This window comes from Berghia stephanieae, chromosome 2, assembly GCF_034508935.2.
Source record: "Berghia stephanieae isolate SIO BIC M18660-M18661 chromosome 2, UCSD_Bste_1.3, whole genome shotgun sequence".
NCBI lineage: Eukaryota > Metazoa > Mollusca > Gastropoda > Nudibranchia > Aeolidiidae > Berghia > Berghia stephanieae.
In genome coordinates this window covers 96,483,010-96,510,408 of record NC_088361.1, presented here as the reverse complement: position 1 = coordinate 96,510,408, position 27,399 = coordinate 96,483,010, and the positions used below count along the sequence as shown (strand labels likewise).

At 38.1% G+C, this 27,399-nt stretch overlaps 2 protein-coding genes across 2 annotated transcripts in view; one reads left to right on the top strand and one right to left on the bottom strand.

The window, feature by feature from the left end:
• Positions 1–5,958: 5,958 nt before the first annotated feature.
• Positions 5,959–15,788, bottom strand: LOC144965948 (uncharacterized). Its single transcript, XM_078901833.1, has 3 exons — positions 15,621–15,788; positions 11,915–11,971; positions 5,959–9,220 (listed from the first exon to the last, which is right to left on the bottom strand). The coding sequence occupies exons 2-3, from the start codon at positions 11,961–11,963 to the stop codon at positions 6,999–7,001; spliced, it is 2,271 nt and encodes a 756-aa protein (XP_078757959.1). The 5' UTR covers positions 11,964–11,971; positions 15,621–15,788; the 3' UTR covers positions 5,959–6,998.
• A 4,956-nt stretch (positions 15,789–20,744) lies between these two features.
• The window catches only part of LOC144965947 (ornithine aminotransferase, mitochondrial-like), a 22,425-nt gene continuing 15,770 nt past the window's right edge, over positions 20,745–27,399 (top strand). The window contains exons 1-3 of the mRNA XM_078901832.1: positions 20,745–20,781; positions 21,498–21,588; positions 26,157–26,359. Coding sequence (XP_078757958.1) covers positions 26,167–26,359 — 193 coding nt within the window. The 5' untranslated portion in view covers positions 20,745–20,781; positions 21,498–21,588; positions 26,157–26,166. The remainder of the gene's footprint in view (positions 20,782–21,497; positions 21,589–26,156; positions 26,360–27,399) is intronic.

The window sequence follows — 27,399 nt, the reverse complement described above, 5'->3', positions numbered from 1 at the left end:
GCATTCTCTCGTGTTGTTTTCAGTTCATGAGGATACTTTGTAGTATAATCCATATCCCAGGCATCCCAACCATCCCGGAAATTACGGGGCTTGTCCTCGGAAAATACAGAAGTTTACTATTTGTCCTGTAAAAAAAAAAGAAGGGTCATATACAACTATAACAACAACCACTACAACTACAACCACCACAACCACATCTGGGTGGGGGAATTCTAAACTTCTAATCTCCCACTGGGTGGGGATCCTGACCTCCCATAGCGGGCAGGGAGGTACATACTGTGTCTTCTATCCCGTTATATCTGTTTTCCAACATGCTTTCTGTCTTTGTCTCGGAATGAGATTACTTGGTTTTGTCCTGGCACTAGCCGGAATCCTAGCTGGGAGGGAAACAGTCGAATGCATAGTTATTGTTTTGGGAGATGATATTTTTTTCCTTGTAAATCATCTCTCTGTTATGTATTATTATTTTTATTTTGAATGTATAATGTAAGCATTTGAGTGTGTTCCTCTTTGTTGGATTTTGTGCTTGTGTCTGGATGAGACTTGTAGGTGATTTCAAACTAAGTACATTGGTGGTATGCTCTTGGAATCTACATCTGATCCCTATTTGTTCTCAGTTCCCCTTTGTCTTACTTTATCTTGGGTGCTTTAATTGTAATTCTAGAACTTTTTACTATCCCATTTTCTTCCTTTTTACTGGCGCTGATATAACCTAAATGTGTTGCAAGCGCCGTAAAACCCTAAAAAACAAACAAACATCTAATCTCCCATAGTGGGTATGGGGTCACTAGATGTGTCTTCTGTCCCCCCTTATCTGTTTCCGAAGTTGCTTCCCCCCGCCCCCCCCCCCCCCCTCATCTTGGAATGGGATTACTTGGTTTGTCCTGGCCCTGACCGGAGTTTTTGGGGAGAGGGAAACAGTCAAATGTGTAGTATTAGTTTTGGGAGATGGTATTTTTTTCCCGTGTAAATCATTTCTCTTGCTATCTATTGAAATGTATTGTCTTGTTGTTTTGATATCATGTTTTGTATGCTTTCGAGTGCGTTCCTGGTGGTGGGATCCTGTGCTTGTGTCTGGATGGGACTTATTGGTGATTTCCATACTTTGCTCGTGGAATCTACATCCGTTCTCTATGTGAATGTCTCCTTTGTCTTATCATCTCATGCGAGCTTTAAGTAAATCTTGACCGTCTAGATTTTAAAAAAATGTTTTTGACAACTATCATATCGTCTTTATTTTCACCAGGTCTGAAATGACCTATAAGTGTGGCAAGTGCTGTAAAACTCTTAAAAACAATTTACCACCATATCATCTTTCGTTCACCAATTCCAAAACCACCTCCATTACATCATTGCAACCAACACCACCATATCATCATCCCTACCATCACTACTACTACTACTACAACAACCAGCACTACCACCACAGCAACTTTCCCCTGTTTTTCCATTTTCATGTTGCTTTCGTCTCTGTTTTAAATGGAGATTGCTCTTTTTTTCTGGACCTGTTTGGGATCCTTAGCTGAGATGAAAGCTTGAGTGGGGATCCTGACCTCCCATAGTGGGCAGGGAGGCACTTAGTGTGTCTTCTACCCCCTATATCTGTTTTCCAACATGCTTTCTGTCTTTTCTTGGAATGAGATTACTTGGTTTTGTCCTGGCCCTGACCGGATATCCTAGCTGGGAGGGAAACAGTCAAATGTATAGTTCTGCGTGGGAATCCTGACCTCCCATTGTGGGCAAGGAGGCACTTACTTTGTCTTCTATTCCCCGATATCTGTTTTCCAACATGCTTTCTGTTTTTGTCTTGGAATGAGATTACTTGGTTTTGTCCTGGCCCTGGCCAGATTCCCTAGCTGGGAGGGAAAGTCAAATGTATAGTTAGAGTTTTGGGAGATGGTATTTTTGGTCTCGTAAATCATATCTCTGTTATGCATTGAATTATGTTTTATTTACATATTATATAATATGATTTATAAACATGTGAGTGTATTCCTCTTAGTGGGGATTGTGCTTGTGTCTGGATGAGACTTTTAGGTGATCTCAAATAAGTACTTTGACTTTGATAGTGTGCCCTTGGAATTTACATGCTTCCTATTTGAATCAATTCCCCTTTTCTTCGATGTTGTAATTGTAATTCTAGAACTTTTTACTAATCCATTTTCTTCCTTTAGACTGGCGCTGATATGACCTTAATGTGTTGCAAGCGCCGCAAAACCCTTAAAGATTTAAACAAACACAAAAGAAATGTATAGTTAGTTTTAAAAGATGACTTTTTTTTTTGTCTTATAAATCATATCTCAGTTATGCACTGCATTATGTTTTATTTACAATTAATGTATGATTTGTAAACATTTTAGTATCATCCTCTTTGTGAGGACCCGTCTGGATGAGACTTTTAGGTGATCTCAAACTAGTACGTTTCATAGTGTGCTCTTGGAATCTATGTTTCCTATTTGAACAAATTCCCCTTTTTATTTTTTCTTGGGTGCCTTAATTGTTATTCTAGAACTTTTTACTAACCCATTTTCTTCCTTTTTACCGGCACTTTAATGTGTTGCAAGCGCCGTAATACCATTAAAAAACAAACAAACATAAGATGGAAGCAGTCAAATGTATAGTTCGTTCTCTTTTTTCCCCCTTGTAAAGCATCTTTCTGTTATGTAATAAACGTCTAGACATACTGGATAGTGAATCTATTATTGTACTTTGTACAAAACCAAACCATCAAGCGATTCCAGGCCAAGGGGTGTCATAAAATATACCAAAATAATAATAATAATAATAATAAGAGACGCACAAAGCAACAAGTACATAAATACTGAAGAAAACAAAAACTAGTAACTCACACCTACTATACTCGTATCACAAACTCACCAGTCTGAACAATTGAGCTTTTTTTTTTAGCTTTTATATAGATCAATATCCAGTAAACGTGCTCAATGCGTTTTAAAAGGGCTCCCTGGCCAACTGCAACTTTTAACATGTTGGACTGTGCATGACGCCTGTAAGGACATTTACAATTTTTCCGGACAGAGACAACGCTGTTAACGGCCAGGTACTCATTTTACACCTGAGTACGGTGAGAGAATGTGAGTAAAGAGCATTCTCCGAGGACTCAACTATGCGCCGAGCGAGGCTCGAACCCAGGACCTTCCGATCCGAAAGCGAGTGTCATACCACTCGACCACATAGCCGCACAAACCCTGACCTGAGCCTTTTAACTTATATCATCAGAAGTGCGATCAAATATAAGATCTGAACAAGTGTATGAAACTGGAACAAAGCAAGAAAGAAAAATACAATAAAAATATATCCCTAATAATCAGTCTTCTTCGACTGGGGATCGAACCTCAGACTTCCTGAATAGCGGTCAGACGTGCTACCATTACACGACAGGGATTTTCGATAGTTGGGAATCGGTGCCCCCTCCCTAATTTCTCAATTTGATATTTTCAAAAATAAAAATGGAGCTACTCAATATAATATGTCTCCGTTCGTCGTCCTCTCGTGTTCAATGTTTGTGTTGTTTGGTGCAAGCGAGGGTTCACAGCATAAAACTCATTCCCTTGTGAAGAATATAGGAATTAAAATTGTGCCAATACACTTCAACAGTCGTAACGTCACTTCCCTCATAATGACGCATGGCAACTTAGTAACTGGCTCTAAACTATTGGAACAATGGCGGACGCCCTTATGAAATATTTCTCCGAAGAGCATATAAGCGTAACCAGAGGAGAAAAAAACATTATAAATCTGGTCATGTTTTGACTTTTACACATTCTGATCACAAGACATATGAACAGTTATAGCCAGCATGAAGAATAAAAAGTGCCGATTTTCTTTGTTTAGAACCACGATGGCCGCAATTGCTGGGCGACGTGACATCAGACTATTGAATCCAATTATCGGGAACTTCTGTTGTGTAATGTAGCACGTCTGACCGGTCTGACGTTCGGTCCCCAGTCGAGGAAGACTGATTTTTTGGGATGTTTTTTTCTTTTTCTTGCATTGTTCTTTCTTGCTTTGTCTGGCACCGCTTCATACACAAGTATTCAGACCTTTATCTGACACCGGTGCCTGTTCTATAATTTCTCAATCAGATAGAAGCGCGTGTATCTTTCCACGGAAGATGCTGTTTTCCCCCCTGTCTTAATCATTCATTTATCTGTTCGACTGTATTATGGTATGGCAAAAAATCATCCCCATGTCTCTAATTTGCCATCGTATGAGACTTATGGGTGATTTTAATCAGAGTACAGGAGTTGATTTCATCACCATCATCGTCATCATCAACATCATCATCATCACCATCATCATAATCGTTTACCACCTTCTTTATCATTAACCCCACCACTAGCACCATTGCTTCATCGTCATTGTTATCAACACAACTGACACCACCAATACTATCACATCTAAAATATCACTGACTACTGACTACCACCATACCATCACTATCTTCATCACCAACAATCGATATCACAACACCGGACCATCATCATCATCATCATCATCATCAACATCATCATCACTACCACTACCAGATCATCATATCATCTCATACTACAACAATATTATTGTTTAAGCGTGCACTCATCGTTGTCATCACCTGTTTATTCACCAAAACATGTTGTGAATATAAACAAATACAATCCACATTTCAATCAACTTAAATTTCTTAAACAACACAGGTTACATTATGATCTGAACAAGTGTGTATGAAAGGTGCCAGACAAAGTAAGAATAAAGTGTAATGGTAGCACGTCTGACCGGTACTCAGAAGGTCTCAGTCTGAGGTTCGATCCCCAGTCGAGGTTGACGGATTTTTTGTGATGTTTTTTTTTCCTTGTATTTTTCTTGTTTGCTTTATCTGGCACCTTTCACAAACACTTATTGTTCAGACCTTTATCTTACACCGGTGATTGCTCCCTAGTTTGTTAATTTGAAGATTACATAATACGATAGTGAACTTTTTTAATGAAAGATACTGGGTGGGGTTCCTGACCTCCCATTGTGGACAGGAAGGCATTTACCGTGTCTTCTATCCCCCTATATCTGTTTTCAAACATACTTTCTGCCTTTGTCTTGGAATGAGATTACTTGGTTTTGTCCAGACCCTGGCCGGATACCATAGGTGGGGAGGAAACAGTCAAATATATAGTTAGAGTTTTGGGAGATGATATTTTTTGTCTTGTAAATCATCTCTCTGTTATGCACTGTATTGATTTGTTTACATATTATATATAATTTGGAAACATTTGAGTGTATCCCTCTTAGGTGAGACCTGTGCTTGTGTCTGGATGAGACTTTGAGGTGATCTCAAACTAAGTAGGTAGCCCTACGTTGATAGTGTGCTCTTGGAATCTACACATGTTTCCTATTTGAACAAATTCCCCATTTGTCTTATCTTTTCTTGGGTGCTTTACTTGTAATTCTAGAACTTTTTACTATCCCATTTTATTCATTTTTACTGGCGCTGATATGACCTTAATGTGTTGCAAGCGCCATAAAACCGTTAAAAACAAAAACATTGTTAATGAAAGATAACGGACAACCCTTTGAATTCGGAATCGACTCACTGCAGGTTAAACTGTTTGTTAAACCAAGTATTCACTCATTCCAGAACAAACAAAAAAATCCGACCAGACAAACTTCAATTAAAATGAATTGTGCAGAGTCGATACAGAATAAAACGGAGTGGCTTGATAATATACAGTGAAACCTCGTTATACCGCCATGTTTGGGACCAAGGCAACACTGGCGGTACAGCGGGTATGGCAGTATAATGAATTTAGTCAAAGTTGTATAAGACTCAGCCAGTTGTATTTGGAATCGCTTTCTGAGCTCTAATTAGAAATCATACTTTTAATAACAAGGTCTTAACCGCTATTATAGAAAAACAAAACAAAACAAAGCTCACCAAAAAAACACAAACAAACAAAAACCCCATCAAAATGAAAAAAAATCTAACAAATTTATTTTTTAATTTGTGATCAAAATCCGGGTAACAATTCTGTTGATTGGCATTGGCGATAATATAGGTATTTTTCTATTATTTTTACATAAAGCGTTCTCGCCATTTTGTTGTCGGTCGGCGGATGGCGCTATAACGATGATTTTGACATTTTAAAATAGATAAAAGATTCATTCCAGGCAAAAAGTTGGCGTTAAGTGACGCTGGCGGTATAACAGGGGGTGGTATAAAGATGTCTGAGTGTAATATGAGGTACTGAAGGGTGTAATTAAGATTCCTGACAGAGCCCCGAGCAACCTTATAATTATAGGGTATTTGCGGTAGGGAAACATTAGATCAATCTGTCGGTCCCACAATAATCATTCCGGGTTTGAATCGATTTCGGCTTCTTGTTGACTGTTGCCAGAACCTAGTCGATATTATCAAGTGAAATAAATATACGATGGTAATAAAGGAGTAGCAATCTTTTTAAATGACATAATGAATTTTATTATTATTAATTTTTATTTTATTTACCTTGTTTTCGTTTTTCAATGTGTTGATTGATAACCCGTCATAATTATACCTGTATGGAACATTTCTCACACTCACACACGCGGGCACACAAACATACACAGACAGTCAGTAACACACACACACACACACACACAAACAAACAAACACACACATACGCACATCACTCTAGATCTACAAAAAGAATAAATCAAAAATATATGATCATAACATAATCATTCAGGGTTACACATGTCAAAAGCCCTTTAATTGCTGTCCTATTTACAGATATTGACATATTATTGTTCACACAAACAAAAGAAACTATGGACTTGTTGCATTAAATAATATAATTTCACAACATTATAGCAATCAAAAGGTCAAATTGGTGTATTAAAAAATTACTTTCTACAAAAAAGATCTGGGATGAACACAACTCTCAAAGCCCTTCAAATTGGATTTATCTTTTTCCTTTCATTTTCAGCTTCAAAAGATTGGGAACACAAACAACCTTTTTCTTTTTTCAAAATCAATCTAATTCTATATTATCAACAAAATGTGCAATTGCACTCCCATATCCTTGAAAAAAATTACTAGATGCTGCGTAATACTTATTTTCATGCAGTGCACTCATATTGTATTTCTTTGAACTGCCGCTGTGAGGAAAAAAGGTCATGAGCTGATTGTCGAGCATGTTACTGTACACCGCCGCACCACTGCTCCCTGGGCAAGTGTCGATGTCGTAAGTGATGAAAGAATGTTGAGGATAGAAGACGTCATTCCTGAACTCTGTTCCCGGTCCCAAAGCCACATGTTTTCCTAAAGTATTGATAATTTGAGTTCCCGGTGGAAATGTAAACCACCCTCGATTATCCTCATAGTATCTCATTGCGTATTCTGCATCTGCGGGGAGTACAAATTTCAATCCAGATTGGAGCTTATGTTCCTCAGCCGGTAACTCTTTATTTTGTGAACTGTTCTTTGACGCTTGAGAATCACCAAAGATAGCATCTGCCCATTCGACGCCATGTTGAGCTTCAAGTTTAGTACGTGTTTTAACATCAATGTCTTTAAACACTAGGTTCATTGCAATTTGATTAATATCAGAAACACTATCGTCATCAGATATGGCTTGTTCTATATCGAGATCAAAAGAATGATTCAATACATTGGTACATTTAGAGAATGCAGTTTTGAAATCACTATCGCTTTGACACGTCAGGCAGATCTGTTGCATAAATTTCATTAATAAGTCTTCCATTGCTGATTGCTGTTCATTTTGAGATAGCGTTTGGTCAAACATTTTGAGGAGATTCTCAGTAATTAGTTCTATAAACGGTACCATCATTTCAACATCAAAACCAATTGCACCAAACATTGGAGAACAAAGGTCAATCAAATCTTGCGTTAAAGTTCTATCCATTTCAAAAACGTCGGTTTCTTTGCCACTGTATTGTTTTGAAGTGAAGGTGACGGTTTCTTGGTGTCGGCAAATTAATTCCCAAAGTTTTAAATTCATAGTAGGAAACGATGTATTTTGCTTGATTATTTTTCTCATATCTGTGAACAAAGCAGATCTGTCTAATGACATAAATCTAAATTCAGGCGAACACAGCTTGGCTGATTTATCCATAAAATCCTCTAATACTTGGTGTAATGTTTTTGAAAGGGTGTCCTGTTTTTCTTCATTACAGTTTGAAGTGACTTTTCCTTCTTTTTCGACGTGTATATTTCTCGTTTTATTGTTTTCTGAAGTATCAAACTTCAGGCTTTTGAAGTGGCAAGGATCTTCATTTCCTGCTGTGTGGTGAGTCCCTTTGCCCTTGGATGTTTGATTATTCATTCTTAAATAATAAGGGATTGACCTCTTTTGCTGGAAAGATTCCTTCAATGAGATTGGACAATCAGTCGCTCTGTTAAAATTGAAATGACATTTAGTGCCGTCTGGAAGCGGTATTGGTGTGCCAGTATCGTAGTTAGGCTTAATGGGTACTGTTAAATACAGAACTTTTCCAATAGTGATCCTTTTGCTACATCCATGGGGATGTGATACTATTACTCCTTCAGGCGGGATTGTAGAGGTAAACGCATGTGGTACATTTCCTAGGTTGGGAAATAATACACTTAAAATACGATTCACTGCTTCACTGTCGTGAGTAACGCATACTATTTCGCAAACATCAGATTTGTACATGGCTATACTTGTCGTACTCGTACCATCAATGCATAGGCCGTATACAGTTTTAACATCCTTCCTGTCGTCTGAGTCAAAAAAGCATTCAAAGGTTGCACACTCTGCCTCCGAATCGTCGTAAATAACATGCGTTGCGGTGCTGACGGTAATCAATAGATAGTTGCTCTCCGGTTTACCCGATGCAACACATAAAGGGCATGGACATGGTTTGTTTTTGTCCGGCTTAGGTGAGAGTAGTCGATGAATTGTTCCAGTGCCATATCTTACAACTTTTCTGTTGCCCTTATACTGTGAAAACGGGTAAGGCTGTTTGCTGTCTGAGAAAGTATTCGGTCGATTAACACTAGTGTACGCTACGCGGATTCTAACTGTCAGGTCAATTTTCCTTTGAATGAAATCCATATTTTCTTGTGTTTGAAGTTCTTGAGGAAGATGCCTTATAGTGAAATCTGATACAGGAATGAAAGTGGGATGGCCAGGGTTCTTTGGACAGCGTTTGTGACGAGTATCAAGTTGATCAGCCTCCCCTTCGATTACCACTTCACATTCTGAAAACACTGTGGAAATGAGTGGAGAAAGTCACTAGTTAATATACCATAAGCCCTGAAAAAGGAAGTTATTTATATATTTTACTTTTGACATAATCAACAATGTTTACCGTCATCTTCACTCCTGATATGTTCCGCTTAGGTGTCATGCTTTTGAGTAATTATATTAAAATATGTAAGAATGTATAACAAACTATCGGGATGGTATCCACTTTGGATACGCAACATCCATAGGAATACTCAGTCTGACTGAGTTAGTTGAGGAGATCTTCCCGATCCCGTATAGTCAGCACAGGCCGGTACTTGTCACCGCTGGGTGATAATCCAGGGGACGCAGTCTACAGAAGGAATTTCAGGAAGGCTAACTGGGAGGAATTTACATCCTATATCGAGCAGCTCTGCCTTGCCATTCCTCCCAAGTCTGGGAAAATAACCAGATTTAATAGGTGCTGAGAGTACACATTCCACGGGCAAACGGAAATATTACAACCCTCACTAGTCGGAAGAGTCAGAAGATGTGTACAAGGAGTACCAGGACGTCGCCGATAGACTACTTCAGTCTCTAGCAGATGGAAGGAAGCAATGGTGTTAGGATACCGTTGAAAGTTTCTACTTTACATTTCATAGCCACTAAGCGTGGCGACTGATAAAGAAATTGGATCTTGACCGGAACTATGTGAAAACTGCACCGGAATGCGAGGAAGACACAATTGCCTATAACATAAAGGAGCGTATCAAATGGGTCCCGAATCAGTCCCGCAAGGCATACCGTGCGATTTGGGATTCGCTACCTCAGGACGAAGAGTCGGACTGGACAACATCGTTCAGCCCCGGAAAAGTGATTGCAGCCATTATCAAAGTTAATAACGGAAAACCAGCTGGGATAGACGGCATATATCCCGATATGGTGACGCATCTGGGCCCCAGGGCACATGCCTGGCTGGCGCGGGCAATTTCTGAGGTCCTTGTAAAAGGAAAGCGTCCACAAGTGTGGAAGCACGCAAAGAGAGTTGCCATTCTGAAGCCATCAAAACCGGCGAAGGGGGCGGTCAGTCACAAACCCATATCACTTCTAAGCTGCCTTTAAAAACTTATGGAGCGTGTGTTACTGAAACGATAGGGACCGGTCATAGAAAACAGCCCTGCCATCTGAGCAGGCGGCTTCAGGAACAGGAGGTGTACAACTGAACAGGCCAGTGCATATTGAAGCAGGCTTTGAACGGAAACTTTAAACATGTGCGTTGTTTATAGATCCATACAGTGGTGCGGAAGTATCATGCTGGAACTTGCAAAAATCATAAAGTACAAAAAGACCCTGAAGTTGTTCTCTTCCGTACCAGGGGAAAGACAATCCCACGTCACCCTAAGAAACACAAGGAGTAAAGTTAGGAAACTGGGGTATGGAGTCCCCCTGGGATCTTTTCTGGCATCAACGTAACATTTAGAAGACTTCCTCCGTGAGGCTGGGCTATGACTGGACCCTCATTACTCAAAGTAAGTTCTGGACTCGTCTCTAGAGCATGCTCAGTGAGGATGTTATCAAACTCAAAACCTGCTTGTGATGTCTGAAGATGAACACTTCAAAAATCGTAGCCGCAGTACCTGGGGGTTACGCTGGACCGCATCTTTACCAATTGGGTCCATCTCGAAGGTGTTGCCCGGAAAACAGAGAAACACAACAATCTTCTGAGGAAGCTGGCGGGAACAACTTGGGGTGCTGATCAAGCACTTCTGGCACTATACTATACCACCGCGGAGTTTGAACTCCAGTGTGGGATAGGAGCAAGAACGTTGAGAAGGTAGATGTGAAGCTTCGCAATCTATGCACATAGTGTCGGGAACGCTGGCAACAACACCTAGAGAATGAGGTCCTTTAATGGCAGCAATTCAGTCCGCGATGTTCGGAGGGAGACGATTATAACGGGCTGGCTTAATAAGATAGAGAGAGAGGGGGGGGGGGGGGGGGGGAATGGGGATACGCTTCTCTAGCGAAAAATGAACGGTGCCCTTGTTTCGAGTCGAAATATGTCTTTGAAACCCTCGTACTTAGCTTTTCCTGATTTTGGACAGGGGTGCTCATACGAGATGGAAGTAGGTTTGGACGAATTCAATCCCTCGAGGGGACGGGGACACATCGAAACTGGGAGAGAGGTTGCGTTGCCAGGCTTCTGTACCAGTCAGAGGAAAGCGTGGGTGGCGGCGAATCGACTTCGGTCTTGAACCTGCCTCACGGCACTGTCGCTTCATCAGTGGGGACATTTCAATTGTCCATGTACCGGTTGTGGTCAGAGCATCTAGTCGAGCGATGCGTTGATACGAAGTATCCGTGCAGGTTCGCGTCCATACATGAATGCGACGATGAATTTGCGGCCTGGATAGATCATCGTAACAAAGTAGTGTGACACCATTAAAAGCTGTCGCCGCCTGGATAGACCATCATAATATAGTAGTGCGAGAGCATTAGAAGCTGCTGCTATTTGTGACCGTCTGGTTGAGTTAAATGCTAAAAATTGATTGTGTGGTAAAAACTGTGTATCAACCTTTGCGCAAAGAAGACGCACTTTTCAGTATCAACCCGTCGCTCGCAAAATATTAATGCACAAGAATAAAAGAATTTCCCCAAAGGGAATAATGATATTAGACCTATATATAACACGTTTGATTTATTTCGTACTAACATGGTTTCCTACCACTGCCACTTACATTCATCCCCCTGATGGAGTCCGGACAAGTGCTGAATTTGTTCCTCCATTTCTTGATCTGAAAAAAAAACCCACAATAAATAAATAAATAGATTAATTAATTTAATTAAAATAAACCCTATAAAAATATTGAGCTATTACATAGAGCAATATCTACTAACCGTGCTTAAAGCGCTTTTCAGGGAGTCACTAACCAACAGCAGCACTTAACATGTAGGGCGACACATGACACAAGTTATGATAATATATCGCAATTTTTCGGACAGCGACATCGCTGTTAATAATAATAATAATAATAATAATAATAATAATAATAATAATAATAATAATAATAATAATAATAATAATAATAATAATAATAATAATAATAATCTTTATTGTCCAAATTAAAGGCAATTCATGTGAGGTAAACAATGCTCAGTTTGGTTCATGGTATGAACATCAACACGTTTACATTACAGACACAGCCATACACGAATATACACGCTTGCCCATTGTTTCTACACATGTATACAAAAGAAATGAGCGTACATACATACACACATACATACATACATACATACATACATACATACATACATACATACATACATACATACATACATACATACATACATACACACAAACAGACAGACAGGTACTCGTTTTATACCTGAATATGGTGAGAAACTGTGAGTAAAGAGCTTTTTCCAAGGACTCAATATGCAAAGGCCAGAGCGGGACTCGAATTTAGGACCTTCCGACCAAAAGGGAAGTGTCATACAACTGGGCTACATAGTCTCAGAATTAAAATAATTGGAAAAAATACCGAATTGGAATGGGGGTGGGTGCTCGATAAACTAGCCATAATATAGATAGTATGCGATTGGCTAAGAAGCTCATAACATTGCCATCCGGAAGTATAAAGGACCAACACACAAAACTGTGTGTATCCATGAACGTTTATAGTCAGGTTAATACAGTTCAGTGAGCATTACTCATAAACGCGGATGGCAAAAAACAATAACAAAAACCTGAGTGACGTCATCTTCGAACTATCTATACTGTTCCTTGCCAAATCATTGAGATTCACCCGGTGTGTACATATATGCATGTCTGACATCCGAACCCACTTATGGGCCTAGTTTAACATTGTTTTGTTGTAATGGAAAATAGTTTACGTCATTTTTTTTTAGATTTCCATTACGACAATGAGCCCATAAGGAATTGGGTTATCATACCTGCAAATAAGTGCACGTTGGATTCACCGCTTCAATCTGGTATTATGTCAGAATCAACTGGATGAGGAAAATTAAGTTTAACCCGTTAACTGCCGTATTCTGGGGCAAAAAAAAAATCGTATTTAAAACTTTGACCAGAAAACTCGTCCTTCAAATGTCTATCTTCGCAAAGTCCAAGGTTTGAGAGTTTTTGTCAAGATGAGTGTCATTTAAATCGATCGATATTTGAAGGACGAGTCTCCTGGTCGAATGTTTTAAAACGAATTTTCCAGAGTACGGCAGTTAACTGGTTAACACGCTCAACGACATTTTCTCCTGTATTTTGTGACAACTTATTATTCCAATACCGAATAGCACTAGGATAAAAAATATTGTAATCCCATAACAGGCCGTGCGGACCAAATTTTAATTTCATACAGTACAGGGTGACCTGGTAACAGGTCTTTACTAAATTATATCGTAGGTTGAGTGACAATTGTGACATAGATAATCTTTCTACAGAATTATTCAAACCTGTTCAATACGACTGCGATTCGCAGCTCTTGTGAGACAAGATACTGCCTTATATTGACCAAAAAAAAAAAAAAAAAAAAAAGGACATTTTAAAACGCTGCCTTGAAAATAAACAAGTAAAAACAAAACAAAAACAAAAAACAAACAACAGTCCCCCCCCCCCCCCCCAAAAAAAAACAACAAAAAAAACAAACAAAAAAAACAACAAAAAAACAAAAACAAAAACAAAACAAAGATGAACAACGACAGTAACACCTAAAACAAAAACAAGATGTTCACTTCAATGTGATAAATTAAGGAGCAGGCACTGGTGAAAGATTTAAGTCTCTCCTTACCGATCATTTTCAGTCTTTTCCCCAAATGGCAGGCTTACCCAACAGAACAATGGATTTTTAAAACTTCAACAACTATCTACAAAACAACTTTATATTCTTATTAATTAAACAAAGATCATTGTGATGTACAAAATAAATGTTTTTGTTTGTTTTTAAGGGTTTTACGGCGCTTGCAACACATTTAGGTTATATCAGCGCCAGTAAAAAGGAAGAAAATGGGATAGTAAAAAGTTCTGGAATTACAATTAAAGCACCCAAGAAAAAGTAAGACAAAAGGGGAACTAGGAACAAATAGGGATCAGATGTAGATTCCAAGAGCATACCACCAATGTATTTAGTTTGAGCTCACCTATAAGTCTCATCCGCAAGCACAAAATTCAACAAAGAGGAATACACTCAAATGCTTACATTATACATTAAAAATAAATATAATGATACGTAACAGAGAGATGATTTACAAGGAAAAAAATATCATCTCCCAAAACAATAACTATGCATTCGACTGTTTCCCTCCCAGCCAGGACTCCGAACAGGGCCAAGTAATCTCATTCCAAGACAAAGACAGAAAGCATGTTGGAAAATAGATATAAGGGGATAGAAGATACAGTATGTACCTCCCTGCCCACTATGGGAGGTCAGGATCCCCACACAGTACAAAATAAATCTGAATAAGAAAAAATTTATATTGTGTCGTAACAAATGTGACGATTTTGCTATAGGTGGTAAGGAGAGGGTTAAATTTGAAACAAAAGTGTGTGAAACAGTGCCAGACCAAGTAGAAAAGACAAAACAAACTTAAGCGCAATATCCACTTAACGTGCTCAAGGCGCAAGGGGACCCCTAGCCAATAGAAACGCATAAGATGCAGGAGGAGACATGACTTGTTAGGCCATAGCAATACCTACATTGTTCTCCACGGAGTCATTGCTGTATTTTACACATGAGTACGGTGAGAGAGTGTGAGTAAAGAACCTTTTCCAAGGACTCGACTATTCACCGCTTAGAGCGGAACTTGAACCCCGGACCTCGATCCGAAGTGTCATATCACAAGATCACAGCCGCACAAACAAAGAAAAATACAAGAAAATATCATCCCAAAAAATCACCAGCCTCGATTATTGATGCTATGTGTCTATTAAAAAAAAAAACAACTAAGAACATTCGCCAGCCGGATATAACGTAAACAACACACAAACCTATATGTAACCATAACCGTTTAGTGTGATTAATTGATGCTGTGCGCTTAGACAAAAAACTCACAACATTTCACCACCTGGATATAAAGAAACATACAAAACAATGTGTAACCTTGACCGTTTAGTCTGATTGATACAATTTAGCGAGAACTTCTCATAAAAATGGCTGGCTAAAATCAATAACAAAGAGCTCAGTCATGTCGTTCCTTCTATTCGAGCCAGGTTGATTTTTTTGTTTTTCAGATTTTTATCTTTCACTTCAAATTGTTAAGATTTTAGTAGTTAAAAAATCAATGAAAAACAAATAATTGATTGAATGAATGAACGAATGAATGAATGAATGAATGAATGAATGAATGAATAAATAGTGAATGAATTAACAAATGACTAATTAATTGATTAATTAATTCACAAATGAATGAGTGAATGCATAAACGTCTTACCAATCTACTTCAAAACCGAAATACGAGTAGTTGCCAAGAATAAAGTTACACTGAATTTCTTGCAGGCCTGCTTGAAAAAACTCTAGACCGTCATGGAGCAAAGTTATTGGAATAAACGAATACCCAGCCAAACAAGGTCTGGTGCGTCTTGCTTCACTGACTGATAAGGGAGGGTATTACTCAGGTTTCTAAAAATACCCATTACTGGAACCAGAGACCATATAGCTGGAACTCACAACGGAAAAATCCAAATTTACAAAGGATGCATTCATGCACGCACACACACACACACACACGCACACACACACATATATATATATATATATATATATATATATATATACACATATATATATATATACACACACACACACACACACACACACACACACACACACACACACCACTTCAACAATTTTAAATTTTTATGGGGTTCATAGCTGGAGACCGAGGTTATATTGTAATGCCGCGGTTGTCAAGAAATTCTTTGGTTACAAAGGCTTGTTGGGGTGGCACATTAACTTACAATTACAATGTACAAGCAATGTCACCAATACGAAAGAGCAGTACAATGAGCTCATCTATGTAGTCATTTGCAGTCTGTACCTACAGGTTACCGTTGATTCTCACAGGAGGTTCTTTTTATTTTATTTTATTTTTATTTTTTTTTTTTTGTGTCATGTGATAAATTCCACCCAAAACATTAACTGTTCCATAACCTATAATGATTACTGTCTGGTCCTTGACATTTTGGCATCTCACATTTCGATCCGTTTGTCCAATTTCAAATGTAACAAGTCCAACAATCGTCCTCTTTCTTTCAGTCTTAACCCAGGTGAACAGACAGACGGTCACATAACCAGGAAGAGACTCGATTCTATTGGGGGCTTATGTAAGTGCTCGATGTTTTTAACCCTCTCCTTACCAATCATAGGAAAAATCGTCACATTCGTTACAATGCGACCGACAATTTTCTAATTCTGATTTCTCTTGTACCACAAAATTCAAGGAAATGCTTTGATTACAACTATAAATACTAAACACTGTGCTGGAGAGCTCATTTAGCTGAACAGCATTATGTATAGAAGGCACCTGTTACTTTTTTTGTTTGAGTAAGAAAAGTCTATTTTTGTTTTGGGTGGGTGTGAGGTTTGGGGGGAAAGTCTAAAAATGGCTGGTAAGGAGAGTTAACCAGGGAATGTTGTATTATAATGTCAGGGAATCCACATCTAGATCTTAACCAGTTAACTGCCGTTATAACTTAAGTGTATGTCTATAAACAATAACAAATAGCCGAGTGACGTCAATTTCGTTACTTCGATTGATGATATGAGTTTAGGTAAAAAACTCACATCATCCGCCAGCCAAATCTAACATACAAACACACAAAACTGTGTGTAAACTTAAACGTTTATAATCCGATTGATACAATTTACTGATCACTAATCACCGATAGGCTGCCTAAAGATAATAACAAAGAGCTGAGTGACGTCAACTTCATTATTCCTACTTGTGTATCAGCCATTGGAAGTAAAGTGATGCTATGGACAGTGTGGATAAAAATACTTTTAATGCCTACTAATCATTAATTTGTCTGCAATCACTTTAATTCCATAGACACTCGAAGGCAACAAAAGTTACCTTTCTTTTCATGATTGCCAATTTGGTGTTTTGAGTGCATTTTTATTAAAATCATTAATTCATTAAAATCATTAATAATAATGATGATGATGATGTTGATAATAATAATAATAATAATAATAATAATAATAATAATAATAATAATAATAATAATAATATAATAATAATAGGAATGGGAAATTAAAATAATAATAATAATAATAATAATAATAATAATAATAATAATAATAATAATAATAATAATAATAATAATAATAATAATAATAATAAGCTTATTTCTATAGCGCCATTCGTCGTAAACCCCAAACCGTTAATAAAAAAACAACAACTAGAAATTGTTTGCTTGAATACAATAAGACTGCGAGACCAAATCAATCCATATAAAAATAATAAGAGCGTGAACAAGGCATTAAATAAAATATAAATGCATTAGTCACATTATGTACATTATAAAATCAATCTGGTATTTAGTGCGGCTATGTGGTCTTGTGGTTTGACACTCGCTTCGGATAGGAAGGTCCTCGGTTCGACCTTCGCTCGGCGCATAGTTGAGTTCTTGGAAAATATTTTTTACTAACATTCTCTCACCGTAATCAGGTGTAAAATGAATACCTGGTCGTAAACAACGTTGTCTCGATCGGGGGAAAATGGTATTATCGCCTTATATGTTTATGTCTCGTCCTTTATGTTACGTGTTCCTTTTGGTCAGGGATCCGTTGTAAAGCGCTTTGAGCACGTTTGGTAGATATTGCGCTATGTCAAAGCTCAACATAGTGAAAAGATTTTTTGCGTGTTTTAGACAAAAAATCTATAGATCTGGTAAATAATACAGACTGAGGGAAATAATTCCTCCATATCACTGGTTCGAATTTCATAAGAGACATAACACCAAAGTATTCAAGTTTATTGTTAGGAGATGCTAACAATATTATTAAGTCGTGGGATCTAAGATTGGAGCAAATGTTGAATATATATATATATATATATATATATATATATATATATATATATATATATATATATATATAATTATGCCTTTTGCGCCACGATATCATAAGATATCGTCGCCTAGGCATTCCACGAAGGAATATAGATAACTCATCAAACAAGATGTCTGATGTCAACAGGAATCACCCATGTTGTCCAAGTGAGCAAATTGGGGGTTAATAATCTTACTCAAGGAAAAAAAAACGAAAGTGCCTGAAGCGGGGCTCGAACCCGGGTCATCCGGGTCACAGTGCAATGCCTTAACCACTCGGCTACTTTATAATATATCCTTTGTATCATCGTAATAAGACTATCCCAGGACGAATCCAGCTGCACAATTCTGCACTCTTTGGAGTTAGTTTATTTTGTTATCGGGGAGACCAGTGAGCAGTGAATTGCAGTAGTCGAAGTGTGACACGATTAAAGCAGGAACTATTTTGTGCAATGTTCTGAAAGGTAAAAAGGACCTCTTCTGTGGTTTTCTACGGAGTTCGTAATACATGGTTTTAACATAATTGTTTATGCGCTGATCCATAGTCAAAGAACCTGGGTGGGGTTCCTGACCTCTTATGGTGGGCCTTTGCTTGTGTCTGGATGAGGCTTTTAGGTGATGTCAAACTTTAGTAGTTTGATAGTATGCTCTTGGAATCTACATCTGCTTCCTATTTGAACAAATTCCGCTTTGTCTTACCTTTCTTGGGTGCTTTAATTGTAATTCTTGAAGTTGTTATTATCCCATTTTCTTCCTTTTTACTGGCGCTGATATGACCTAAAAATGTATTGCAAGTGCCGGAAAACCCTTAAAAACAAAAAACAAAAACATAGTCAAAGAACTGTCCTGAATGATTGAGCTTTTATATAGCGCAATATCCACTTAACATGCTCAAAGCGCTTTACAAGGGGTCCCTGGTCAACAGCAACATTTAACATGTAGGACGAGACATGACGCCTGTTAGGCGATATTACAATTTTTCGGACAAAGACAACGCTGTTAACGGCCAGGTACTCATTTTAGTGAGAGAATGTGAGTAAAGAGCCTTTTCCAAGGACTGAACTATGCGTCGAGCGAGGCTCAAACCCAGGACCTTCCGATCCGAAAGCGAGTGTCATACCACTAGACCACAATGATACCTATTCAATACAACGATCTACGTCAATGGCACTACTTTTCTACTAATTTTTACACCTAAGCTAGCAAGACAAGTTTCTCTCCAAGGCTGCTGATGAAATAAATAAAGATTTATATCCATCTACTTTCGTGATGCCAAAAAGCATTTGACATAATTTTTCTCGACCATTGGGCAATTTTAGCTCAAAGTACTTAAGTTACTCAGCCAATGTGTAGACTGCATTGTAATTAAAGAAACTATAGAGATAATATGACCCACAAGGTGAATTAATACTATTTTTTAAAAATATACGATGAGAAAAAAAATACAGGGGTGGGGGTGGGGGTGGGGGTTGAAGGGGGAAGGGAGGGACCGAAAAAGAGAAAGAGTATGTGTGTGTGTGTGTGTGTTTGGTTGTGGTGGAGTGACGAAAGAAGAAGAAGAAAAAAGAAAAAAAAAAAAAGAGAGATGAGGAGAAGAGAGAAGAGGAGAGAGGGGGGGTAGGAAGGAGAGAGAGAGAGAAAGAGGAGTGAGAAGAAAGATAGAGAGAAGAGAGAGGAGAGAGAGAGAGGAAAGGGAGAGAGAGGGAGAGGAGAGAGGAAGAGGAGGAGGAGAGGGAGAGGAGAGAGGAGGAGGGGGGGGAGGAGATATGTTAGATAGATGGATAGATAGATAGATTTTAATAACAAGGACTTATATAGGGCATAATCCATACATAGGCTCTAGGCGCTTTACAACCAAACTCACAAACGCAACAAACGCACACACACACACACACACACACACACACTCACTCTCTCTCTCTCTTTGTCTCTCTCTCTCTATCTCTCTCTCTCTCTCTCTCTCTCTCTATCAGAAAGTCCCATTTATAACAAAAGCTTTAAAGCTATATAAATTGATCCCTAAAATACATAGTCTTTAATTATGGGGAATTCCAAGAATTTTAGACGCTAAGAGACTTTTTTTCTCTCTCTCTCTCTCTCTCTCTCTCTCTCTCTCTCTCTCTCTCTCTCTCTCAAAAATTAATTGGAGAGAGAGAGAGAGAGAGAGAGAGAGAGAGAAAGAAAGAGAGAGAGAGAGAGAGGAGAGAGAGGAGAGAGAGAGAGAGAGAGAGAGAGAGAGAAAGAAAGAGAGAGAGAGAGAGAGAGAGAGAGAGAGAGAGAGAGAGAGAGAGAGAGAGAGAGAGAGAGAGGGAGGGGATTTACTTTTTTGTTGTTTTTTCTCATCTGGTCATTATTTGCATTTGCGAGTCAAATACAGTAACTTCCTATTTTTGTATTGTTTTGCTTTATGAGCATAATTTATTCTAAATATTTTCGTTTCATTTGGGTTTCTAGTTCTTTGGCATTTTGTCAAAAATTATCTGGCAATCTTATTTGGCTCGGTTTTAGGTCAGGTTCGGATTTCGGATTTCGGATCCTTTCAGGGTTGCCAGTTTGGCATTTTAAATGCCAGATTCCAAAAATCTGGCATTTTTGAAAACCGTTTGGCATTAGAAAAATCATTTGGCATTTGGCATTTTCATTTGGCATTTTCTTTTCTTGTATATTATACTTCAAATGACACCTTTCTAAACGCGTAAAAACAAATCTCTTCACATCGGAAAACTTTGCTATTAAAACTCACACCCTGAACTAGCCCTGCCTCCCTCAGATATTCACTCAAATTCAGCCCTCGACAAGTATCCTCGTAAGTTTTCTGGGAATCTCCTGCAAAACTCGTGTATATTTGCGTCATGGTCGCCTGTTAACTTTTAACTCTGTTCGTTAGGGTGGTCTGATTTTACAGCATCCAATGATTTCACTCCTTTACGTATTTACCTTTCATGTTAATGTATTTCTTTTCATTCTTAAAATCCAACCGTGGTGTAGTGGTTTAGCACTCCACTTAGTAGTCAGTAAGTAAAAAATTACCCCAACAGGAAATTTAGTATAATTCAAAAAAAAAAAAAAAAGAAAAAAAAGAAGATAAAACACGCAAGCCACCAGGATATGATAGTAAATTGTCTATCAAAAGTGAGTAGTTTTCTTAGTGGGGGTGGGAGTCAACAGACTTTGGCATTTTTTTGAATGTTTTGGCATTTTTTGAGTCTTCCCCTGGCATTTTGTTGAAAAATAATCTGGCAACCCTGGATCCTTTCCGTAAAAATTCCCTACTCTTGTCCTCCGTGGTCTGGACTGACATCAAAGTAACACGTAAACACTTAACTAAGTTACATCCAGATCATCTTGGTAAGTTGTTGTGAATATTGCGTTTCTTTATACATAAGAATTTTATTGTTTTTCGAATGGAAAACTTATTAGGCCACAGAACTGAACTGTGACGTGTGAGTGAGAGTGTGGTAGTGGTAGAGTGAGTGGCAGGGATCGGATAGGAGTGAGTAATTCATAACTTGAAAATTGTAATTGTATATAAGTGGACACAAAGCTGCTAGAATGAGTAAAGCAAAGATAGAAAGAAAAGAGCGTTCACACTTAGAATAGATGAAGATGGTTAATGTACACTCACCACACTCACACAGTTGATATATGATGGCTGCATATTTTTGTGACAAATATGCCAATCAGAAATTTGTTGGCTCAATTTCAATATGAAACATTGTTGTTTATGTTTCTTCCATAATGAATGATGCAATCACAGTGCAAGTCGCTTAATCAGAGCAGCATAGGTACCAATAGAATAGAATAGAAGGTATCGACGTCGCTTTATTAGGCCACTGGTCTGTCGCCGAGTCTTTCCAGTCACTGAATGTCTTGTTCACAACTGATCTAATAAAATGCATTTCCCTACCTGATCTTGTGATCAGGGGCTAGCCTACACTACACTTTCTCTACTGATCTTTTGATCATAGCTATTTTGGGTGGGAGGCACTTCTACACTATGCACATAACTTTCCATCACAGCATCTAATCTATTCTTGAAAGCATTGACACTCGACGCTTCAACGACATTTGCTGGCAATGCGTTCCAACGTTCAATTACTCTCTGTGTAAAAAAGTTCTGTCGAAGGGTGGTTTTAACTCTGGGTTTCAGAAGTTATATGAGTAGCCCCTGGTGACTGATTTTTTGTCTACTGTGAACAGCCTATCCTGAGTCGCGTACAAGCAATGTGTGAACTTATCGGTCTCAATCATATCACCTCTCAAACGCCGATAGACCATACTTGGCAGTCCTACTCTTTTCAGGCGCTGTTCATAACTCAAGTCCTTGAGTCCACCAATGACCTTTGTTGCTCGCCTAAGCACACTCTCTATAAGCTTCTTATCCTTTTCAACATTCTTTCCAATTAAGCAGAATTCTAATTAATACTACACAAGTAGCTTTCATAATCATATATAACCTTCCTTCAAGAACGCATCCATGTCAATTCAGGTAAATATATAAGCAGCAATATGGAGCATCCTTTCAAATGTTAGTCTAAACTTTTTTCATAAATTTTTATAACATTGAATATTATATTTGTGTAGGCACAGTGATAGAAATAGAAGAGAATGAGTAATCAATCTAATAACCATGCATGTATAATTAACTGTCAACACACCTTTTCCATGTACAGGCCAAAAGAAACGGAGACACACGAATCTTGTTTCACCATATACAATACTGTAGAATAGAATAGAATAGAAGGTATCGACATCGCTTGATTAGGCCACTGGCCTGTCGCTGAGTCTTTCCAGTCACTGAATGTCTTGTTCACAACTGATCTAATGCATTTCCCTACCTGATCTTGTGATCAGGGGCTAGCCTACACTACACTTTCTCTACTGATCTTTTGATCATAGCTATTTTGGGTGGGAGGCACTTCTACACTATGCACATAACTTTCCATCACAGCATCTAATCTATTCTTGAAAGCATTGACACTCAGCGCTTCAACGACATTTGCTGGCAATGCATTCCAACGTTCAATTACTCTCTGTGTAAAAAAGTTCTGTCGAAAGGGAGGTTTTAACTCTGGGTTTCAGAAGTTTATATGAGTGGCCCCTGGTGACTGATTTTTTGTCTACTGTGAACAGCCTATCCTGAGTCGCGTACAAGCAATGTGTGAACTTATAGATAGTATGCAGATGACGTCACTCAGGCCTTTGTTATTGTTTTTGCCATCCGCGTTTGTGAGTTGTTCTCACTAAACTGTATTAACCAGACTATAAAAGTTCATGGTTACACAGAGTTTGTGTGTTGGTCCGTTATACTTCCGGATGGCAATGTTGTGAACTCCTTGGCCAAGCGCATTCTATCTATAGGTCACAATCATATCACCTCTCAAACGCCGATGGACCATACTTGGCAGTCCTACTCTTTTCAGGCGCTGTTCATAACTCAAGTTCTTGAGTCCACCGACGACCTTTGTTGCTCGCCTAAGCACACTCTCTATAAGCGTCTTATCCTTTTCAAGGTAAGGTGCCCATACACAGTTTCCGAACTCCAAATGTGGTCGGACCAAAGCTGCAAACATTAACTTCATAGTGTCACAGTCAAGATAGTCAAAAGATCTCCTTATCAGTCCAAGCATTCTGTTAGCTTTGTTGACCTGCCTTTCCAAATGCTGTGAAAACTTGAGCTCTGGGTCCATATGAACTCCCAGATCTTTCTCCAATGTTGTCTCTTGTAAATCAACTATCTCCTCACTCCCATGTTTTCTCATTTTGTAGGTTGCTTTCTGGTTTTTGTTGCCTAAATGGAGCACTTTGCATTTGTCGGCATTAAACTTTAGCTGCCAAGTATCAGCCCAATCGACCAAACTATCAAGATCACTCTGAAGTCTCTTTATATCAACCTCACTGTCAGCCTCACCATACACTTTCGTATCATCTGCATACATAGAACACAAGCCTGATACAGTCTCTGGTAAATCATTGATGAATGCTACGAAAAGTGATGGTCCAAGCACACTGCCTTGTGGCACCCCACTCCTTACACACACAAACTCGTTGATGCCTGCCTGTAAGAAAATTACCAATCCATGCAAGTACTTCACCTTGAAGTCCAAGTGCCCTCAGTTTGACCTTTAGGCGCTCATGCGGGACAGAGTCAAATGCCTTTGAAAAATCTAGGTAAATGGCGTCTACGGAAGACCCACTGTCTAATAGAGATGTCCAGTCTTCTAGGGTAGCTAACAAGTTTGTTACACATGAACGTCCAGACACAAAGCCATGTTGGCAACCTGATAACAGTTCATTTGAGGTCAGATGGTCAATCAGACTGTCTCTAACAATTCCTTCCATAACTTTGCATATCATACTTGTAAGACTGACAGGCCGATAATTTCCTGGTGAACTCTTTTCTCCTTTCTTAAACAAGGGTGTGACCTACGCTTCTTTCCAGTCTGAAGGAAGAACACCTTCCCTCAATGATTTCTCAAACACGATAGCCAGAGGGCCAGCAAGCTGAACAGCTAGTTCCTTTAGTACCCTAGTACCCCTGTATACAATTTTAATCAACATGAAAAGCAAATAAATCATTGAATCATCAGAGCTCTCATTAAGTTATTTGTTGTTCCATAAGACGATCATTGAGGTAAAATATGATATAATACCATTTAAAAGGGAATGGGTGGAGATAGGCTGCTGCCAATTTTAATTAATGGACCTATTTGTTCAATGGGAGGCACGGGTTGATTCCATTATATTGATATTCTTGATAGGGAAAATTTTTATTTTTGGTTTCTTGGGACAAAAAAAAAAAATCTTACAGCTTTCTGAAGGTCTGAAATCATTCCAATCAACCGGCATGCATTCCAATTGACTAGAAAATATATTACAGCTAAAATGATGTCACAGACAGATCGTTCCAATTCTGTTCTGATAAAGTAAAAAATAAAAATTGAGCTTTTATATAGCACAATGTCCACTAAACTTGCTCAAAGCACTTTACAGGGGGTCCCTGGCCAACAACAACATTTAACATTTAGGACGAAACATGATGCATGTTAGGCGATATTTCATTTTTTTCTTCGGACAGAGATAAAGCTGTTAACGGCCAGGTACTCATTTTACACCTTCTCAAAGGACTCAACTATGCGCCAAGTGAGGCTCGAACCCAGGACCTTCCGTTCTGAAAGTGAGTGTCATACCACGAGACCACATAGCCACACGTAGAGCTCCAATTATTGTCCCCAACTGCATTATAATATCAATAATAAATGAAAATGTTTGACAGTTACCCTACAAACCAATTGGTTTGTTTTTGAAAGCGATAGGTTACTCATGTATCTTCTCTTCCCAAGTGAACCAGTCCCCTGAACCATTCCCCTTTGTCTTACTTTTTCTCTGGTGTTTGTTACTTCAGATTTACATGTTCCCCCAACTATCTTCTTTTTTTTTGTCTTTTAAAATTTTTTTTTTTCTGGAGCTGAAAGTGTTACTTACAAGTGTCATAAAGCCCCGATTTTAGCATCCCTTTGTTTAGGTTACATTCACGATGCTGCTCGAAATGAGTGTTTGGTACCTAAAAGCAAGCTGTGACTAAAACAAATTTTTAACATTTTTATGATTTAAGTTTCCAATATCCACTACTGAGAAATTGTAGGGTAACTGTCCAACAGTAATGCTCCTCAGGGTAGCAAGCATGATGCCGATGCCACCAATGTTATTGCTTTTGATGTCATAAAAAGTTTTGAGAGAGATGTGATTACCCCTATTACCTGTGTTAGGTTAAGAATGATATGAAGAAAGTAGATGTTGTGCTTTGATTTCTCACATTTGACTGCAATGCCTTGTGTCCTTTCAGTTTTTTAATATTTAATTTGTTCTGTTTATTTCATATCACAATAATCCTTTGTATTTAATTGATTTTTCAGTTAACGAAATATGCAAGCACGCAATATCTTCCAAAGATCAGTCAATGTTTTTGCCAAACTTGTAAGAGAAAGATCAACAAATGCAGCACCATCAGTGACATCTGTATCAATCGGAGCTCCATCAGAAAAGGTTTTTGAGCGTGAAAAAAAGTATGGAGCTCACAATTATCATCCTTTGCCAGTGGCTATTGAGAGAGCAAATGGTAGTGGTCTTTTCAACATTTTCTTAATTTAGAATGAATTTTTATATTAATATTTAGTATTTATAAAAGCATTTCAGTGCTAGAAAAACAAATCAAGTCTCCACACTTGAAACTCCTCCATTCCCATCATTTTGTCCAGATTACAGAAACATTCGGTTGGGCAGAGGGGTCACTATTGCTTTGTTTTCTATTCCCCTATATCTGTAAGTCGTTTCCAAAGTTGATAATTTCATTTTGAATCTGTAGTATTTTATAACAAATATTAACACTTAATTTGTATGTTTAAAGAGGATTTCTTACATAATTTATATTCTGGAAGAATATAATCTACTTTAGAATGATTGAAGTTGTGTCCCTTGGCTCTTGTATTGGATTTGAAAGTGTATCATCCTCTTCTGGATAAGTTGCAAAAAAGGCAGTACTTGACTTCTAATTAGAACTCTACAGTAGCTGCTCAACAAAATCCTGATTATTCAAACTGAGATAAACTGTATGTGTCGAAAATATTTTTGATTCATTAAAACTTTTTTTTTTTTTATTCAAGTCTGTCGGCCCTAGTACAAAGACTGGGGTTGTAAATTGCTGTTGTATTGTCTGTTTGCAAGAATTTGTGCTTTTATTAAACATTCCAATAACTATATATTCTTTTATTCTCAGTAAAACAGTGAAAATTTTCAATGCTATTTTGACACTGTTTGTCATCAGGATGAATAAATATAAACATTTGTATAGCGCAATTCCACATATTTGCCATGTTCAATGCTCTTCACAATGCTTCATTTATGAATAACTTTATATAAGATATCACAAAAAAGGCTATGCAAAAAATTATATTTGTTTCATTTTAAATCAATTCTCTATGCATTCTTTCCAGAAAGGGTAAATCTGAGGTATCATTTGTCTTCCTGGATTAAATCAAAGCTTGCATTCAACTTCAGCAATGTTTTTATGTTTCGTCCTAATAATTAGTGTTGCTGTTAACTATGGACACCTTGTAAAGCGCTTTGGGCATGTTTAGTGGATATTGTGCTCTATAAATG